The 5,989-nt window shown below is 45.3% G+C and overlaps 1 protein-coding gene and 1 non-coding gene across 2 annotated transcripts in view; both read left to right on the top strand.

Moving 5' to 3' along the window:
• The window catches only part of LOC126394920 (centriolin-like), a 21,206-nt gene that overhangs the window by 5,059 nt on the left and 10,158 nt on the right, over positions 1 to 5,989 (top strand). Inside the window, exons 6-9 of the mRNA XM_050052063.1 lie at positions 149 to 335; positions 426 to 598; positions 3,206 to 3,325; positions 3,637 to 3,835. Of these exons, the coding sequence (XP_049908020.1) occupies positions 149 to 335; positions 426 to 598; positions 3,206 to 3,325; positions 3,637 to 3,835 (679 nt within the window). The remainder of the gene's footprint in view (positions 1 to 148; positions 336 to 425; positions 599 to 3,205; positions 3,326 to 3,636; positions 3,836 to 5,989) is intronic.
• On the top strand, positions 5,838 to 5,919 carry trnas-gcu (transfer RNA serine (anticodon GCU)). The gene has a single exon. It is a non-coding gene; the product is annotated as a tRNA-Ser (tRNA).

The following is a 5,989-nucleotide window of genomic DNA, read 5'->3' on the forward strand; positions in this document are numbered from 1 at the left end:
AGCCTGGCTGGTGTGTGTGTGTGTGTGTGTGTGTGTGTGTGTGTGTGTGTGTGTGTGTGTGTGTGTGTGTCAACCTGAGACTGATCGACAAATAGCTGAACTTACTGATTGATGATCAGAAAACAGAGCTTCAGTTGTGTCTCATCAGCTGTACGAGGTGTCCAGACTGCGTTCTCTGAGCAGCATATCAGAGCTGTCTGTGTCAGGAAACCCCGCCTCCTCGCTGCCACACTCCCGCCTCTTCCTGCTCTACCACGTCAGGACTCTGGACAGGCTGGACGACCTGCTGGTCACCCAGGAGGAGAGAGGACACGCCCACCAACGGTTCAGCACCGGTACGACATTTCATAACAACAAAAACACACGAAAAACTCAAATCACAAAGACACAAACACGGTTTGTTTATTGTTGTTGTTTGTGATCAGAGGAGCTGGAGCGTCTGCAGCGGGAGATGGACAGCAGCCAATCAGAGCTGCAGGCTGCAGTGACTCGACTCCACCAGCAGGAGGAGACAAACCGAACACTGACGGCTCGCACGGAAACACAACGACAGCAACACACACTGCTGGAGGAAGAGCTACACACCAAGAGTCAGCTGGTACCACACACACACACACACACACACACACATGAAGTATACATGTATAGTAGGGTTGTGTGCGATCAGTCAACTAGACGATTAAACACTGCTGTCCTCCCTAGTCAGAACCAGAATTCGATTTAACTTATCAAGAAACTCAGAGGAAAACTATCAGCAGCTCTCCGTCTCATTTTGTGTTCACACCGAACGTGAAGCGAATTTTCGTCTGGTGTTACTCCTGTGAGTTTGGACCCCAGAGCATTTTGTGTTGGCTCACTTCAAACATGTGAAAATGCTGAATCTATGAATGAACTTCTGCTGGTACGTCCTCAGCGTCATACGTCCCCAGAGGATCTCAATGCTGATTGGCTAACGCAGCACAAATCAGTCGCTGAAGTTCAGATTTTTCAACTCGAAATGATGTGAAATCGTGCTGCTCACTTCATTCATGCCACTTAATTTGCATATTTTGCGTAATTTGTGAAAAAATTCCCGGTGGGATTTGCGTCTAACCGCGTCTTTACAGTGACTTTACATGTAATTCACTGAAATGGTTTTATTCGCTCTCAGTGTGAACGCAACATCAGACTCACTGGATGGAACCAGTGACACACCACAGCAGTCTGTAGACGTTTAATCTGGAAGCAGCGTCTGTCTGAGCTTCACACAGATTGGCGTTGGATGGACATCTTCTTGCTAGGCTGAATGAGCGAGGTGCCTTCTGACGCCAGGTAGAGGCTGACACCTTTTTGGGAAATCCTTGGATTAATTTCCTGTTCATCACGTGAGCGGGAAGGGACAAAGTCAAGATGACGTGAATCATGTAACAGGCTAGAAATATGACGAGAGTCGACAGCTGTTAGTTATACAATATACACCTGTAAGTATGAGCACACATGTTGCTTTCTGTGAAGCACGTGAAGTAAGATGGATCATTTGTTAAGATGATATTACAATGGTCATGACTGAAAGCTTTGGAAAAATCAGGCAATTTTTTTGCAATAAACATGTTACAGTAATCTTCCATAGATAACCCTCCACATCCAGTTCCAGGGCCTAAAGAAGAGTAAACCTACATTCTTATGTTGCAGCATTGCTTTCATTGTTTAAGAAAGCGGTGGTGTAATCATTTCAGTTTTCCCTTATGCTTTAAGGCAGACTGATGTTCAGGAAGAGCCTGTGAATATGAATATGAACAAAACCAACTATTAGAGATTGGAAAATGTTGCTAATTACTTTTCATTTGGAGTAAACGCTTCTGTTTATGCTTTATGTTGTGAACGTCTCAGAGGTTTTGTCACAGGTCCTTAAAAGTCATGGAAAAGTTCAGTAGTACGACTCGTCATAGTTTGAACTTCTGTTTAAATATCAGGGAAATCAGTCACGAAGAACATCCCTGATTATTACGTGTATATAACTGTAGGTTTGATCCAGCGCTGGACAGACTGACGTCCTGAGAGAAAAAGTGTGTGACCTCTAAAGTCCTCCTGTCTGTCTCTCTTCTTCTTCTCTGTTGTTTCCTGCAGCTGTTCTCCAGAGCTGTCCTGTTTTCTTCTTCTTCTTCTCCTTCAGTTGTTTCCTCTCTGCTGAAGGTAGAGTCACAAACACTGCCGACCAATCAGGCTCTGACGTTTATCATGAGCAACAGACTGAAATCATTTAAGGAAGAAAGGTTTCACTGAAACACCAGAAACTCCTTCATTTTCATTTACACATTAGGTGAGGGTGAGGAGGTGATGGGGTGGTTGCTTGGCAACGATGAAAAGGCGCAGCAACCATGTTTGTAAGTGTCAGCTGGCGATATAAAACTATTAAGACGTCAAATGGCTGATTTGATTTTTCATCATGTCCAAACACAAGTCTAAACAAACTGGCCTCCGGCTCTGCTGCTGGAGGGAACGTAGAGAAGTCATGTTTTATTGTCGTGTCCTTCTGCTCAGACTTTCAGGAAGGAAGTAGCAACAATCATTTCAAAAACTTTGGGTCTTAGTTTTAGTTTTAGCGCTCTTTAAAGCTGGCACAGAAAAGGCACAAAAGTAGCACTCAGCACTCGACCACTCGTTCTCCAGGTGGCTGAAGATTCAGCGTGTGTTCGCTCCTTTAACCTGTCACATGTCAACATCAGAATCAGACAGTCGTCAGGCTGCATCACTGCTGACCTCATCACAGTCCTAATAACTGTAACATGTGTGACCTCCTGCTTTCACTGTGGCCTCTTCTTCTTCTCTGTCACCTGTCTCTGTGCATCTAGCCCCGTCCCCCTGTCTCTCTGCTGGGCGTGGTCTATCAGGTACTCTGACATCACATTAACCTTGAATCTCCCATCATCCTTAGCTCCTTCAGACCCTCAGACTCCTGCTGTGTGACCCCAGGTAGCTCCACACTCAGAGGAGTGTGTGTGTGTGTGTGTGTGTGTGTTTTGACCTGCAGTGTTCAGTGTGTTTATATTTCCTGTCAGTGACTCAGTGCTGAAGTCATTCATGTTCTCAGATATTAAATTTCACCCTAATAGAAAAAAATGGCGTCTCATATGTCTTTCAGTTTGTGTTTGCTGTGTTTTATAAAATGGTTAAAGCACTTCCTGTAGGTTCTTTCACAGTAAAAGTCTCCTGTGTGTGTCTCCAGTTGGAGAAGACGACAGTTGAGTTGACCCGAGCCTTTCACAGACTGTATGAGCTGGAGCAGGAGCTGGCTTTCTACAAGATCGACACCAAACTGAGTCCCCTGCCCGCCTGCAGCCTGCAGGTAACACACACACACACACACACACTACACACACACTGCTATGACCTGAACCTTTGTGGGACATGTTGTCTTTGAAAGTGAAGGTAATATTCAGGCTCTGTTGAGCTCCAACAAACAGATCAGTTGAGCTTCACTGAGTGTGGTTTGAAAATATAAACCTTCATCACGATCCATCTGATTCAACTGAGGTCATTGATTGGTTGATATATTGATTGATTGGTTCACTTTCATTGACACGATTGATTATCAAACAAACACAAATACAATGTTCAAACATGTGTCAAGGTGTCTGCACTCGTCTGTCTCAACAGGAAGTGGACTCTGTGGACTCTGTGGCTGAGAGTCCGTACATCGGCAAGGCTCGACACGTCAGGAACATCATCACCTCCACCCCCCGAAACTCCTCCTCCTTCTCCTCCTCCCTGCAGACCCACGAGGGTTCAGACGTTCACACTGACATGGAGACATCACGCCCCCTGCTGGAGGACTGCAGGACAGAGCAGAGTAAAGGTGAGGACAGACAGATTTCTGCTGTAATGACTCCTTCGCTCCTCAGAGGTGACAGAAAATGTTTCTACAGATCAGCCACAGAGTTTGGAGACAGGTTAAAACATTTGACCTCTGCTGAGGTCGCTCTGTCCTCTGGGAGACGAGCCGGGTTCAGGAGAGACACTTCACTAATCTAAAGCCCGTTTCCACAAAAAACTTTTGGTAAAGCACCTTAAGAACCAGCAGTAACCCTTCAGACATGGTACCTAGACCCTCGGTCTGTTCAGACAGTCCTCTTAAATGTGGGCGGGGTTGTTGTCACTCACTGCTCCGTCCAGCACTCGCTGTATTTCCTCATCAGCGGTGACACAGATGGAAGTGACATTTCAGTTACCAGTTAGTTCAAAGAGCAGAGGAGACAGTGGACATCTTTGTCTCCTGCTAAACATCGTTACAGCGTCACAGCACCACATGGCTACAGAGTCGTAGCGTCGAGCTAATGTACATCCAGCTGAAGGACACAACGCCCACTGAGGTTTAAAGTTGTCAGTTATAAAAAAGAGTCAGACATTTAAACGTGTGTGTCATGATATTGTGCACAGTTACTGTAGATGTTCTCACAGACTGTGGAGTAGTTTAACTACAGAGCAAAATAAAGTTTGGCTTTTCCTGTGAGTGCTAACGTTAGCGAACAAACCTCAACTGGGCAGCGCACTTAAAAAGGATGACGACCGCAGCATGAAGATGTTGGATCATAGCAAGAAAAACCTGATAAAGCCCAAAGCCTTTAACAATGGTGTCTGATGTCATCAGTGAGTGGTTGTAGGTCTTTTCATGTCTTTATATACTGTGATTGCTTTCACAGGGGAATTAGCTCAAATGGTAGAGCGCTCGCTGAGCATGTGAGAGGTAGTGGGATCAATGCCTGCACTCTCTATAGGGTCTTATTATCTCCTGAATTTGTGATTAAAGTGAATGAATTAAAGCACACAGTGGGGCGTCTTCCACCAGATAAACAGAAAGTTGCAGCTGTGTGTTGTTTCTGATCCCAGTTTAGTTTTGTAGCATGTTAACAGAGGATGAAGATGAGATGTAGCAGTGTTCCTGTAGTTCAGAGCTCTATTTCAGAGAACAGGATCAGTGAAAACTCTGAGCCTGAGATGAAACTCTGACTTTTCTGTTTCACAAAGCCAGCTCAGCGTAACCCTGAGTCAGTTACTATGGCAACTTACTCCGTGAGGCAAACCTGCTTCATCTGAGCCTGAGGCTGATTGCTCGCTGAGCGTGCAGCAGGAAGTAGAAACATGGCGTGTCCTTTAGTGAATGAAGTGGTGGAGCTTGAGGCCCAGTTTATTCAGAGGCTGTTGTGTAAGGAGAAGGTGATGAGAGCCTGTGTGGATGTCTCTCTGGAGGAGTGTCTGTATGAAAGATACTGTTTGATCTCACACTATCATTTATCTGAATGGGATGAAATAAGTGGCTCTGGTTTTAACTCTGCTTTCTGCCACTGAATATCATGTTATCTGCACTCCACTGATGATGTCTTTTGGTGTTCACTGTGAACGCGCTTCTGTCAGGCTGAGTTTACTCAGAGTTGATTGGACTGATTCTGATCAGCTGTTCTGGAACCGAAAACTCTGAATTTGTCATAATAGAGCCATCAGTAAAACAACCCTGAGGAGTCCCACTGTGTTCTTTAGTTCAGTCACTTTAATCACAAACTCAGGAGAAAGTAAAGTCTTGTGGAGAATGCGGGCATCGATCCCACTACCTCTCACATGCTAAGCGAGCGCTTTACCATTTGAGCTAATTCCCCTGTGTATGATTGTGTGTTACCATTTGAGCTAATTCCCCTGTGTATGATTGTGTGTTGCCATGGCAACAAAAATTGAGTTAACAATGCTCGACATGTTACCATGCTGCATGGTCATACATACTCCTCTACATTCCACACATTTCCAGACTTTCCAGGCCTGGAAGGTGACCTCGATTGGAGTTTTACTGTGAATAACAGCAGCCAGTAGACGAGGTGGCCGAGTGGTTAAGGCGATGGACTGCTAATCCATTGTGCTCTGCACGCGTGGGTTCGAATCCCATCCTCGTCGCAGGTTCCTTTAGTCTGTCCTGAATGTGACATGTCAACAAGATAACATGCTCCATTATCAGTGAAACAAT

Source organism: Epinephelus moara, chromosome 8, assembly GCF_006386435.1.
Source record: "Epinephelus moara isolate mb chromosome 8, YSFRI_EMoa_1.0, whole genome shotgun sequence".
Lineage (NCBI taxonomy): Eukaryota > Metazoa > Chordata > Actinopteri > Perciformes > Serranidae > Epinephelus > Epinephelus moara.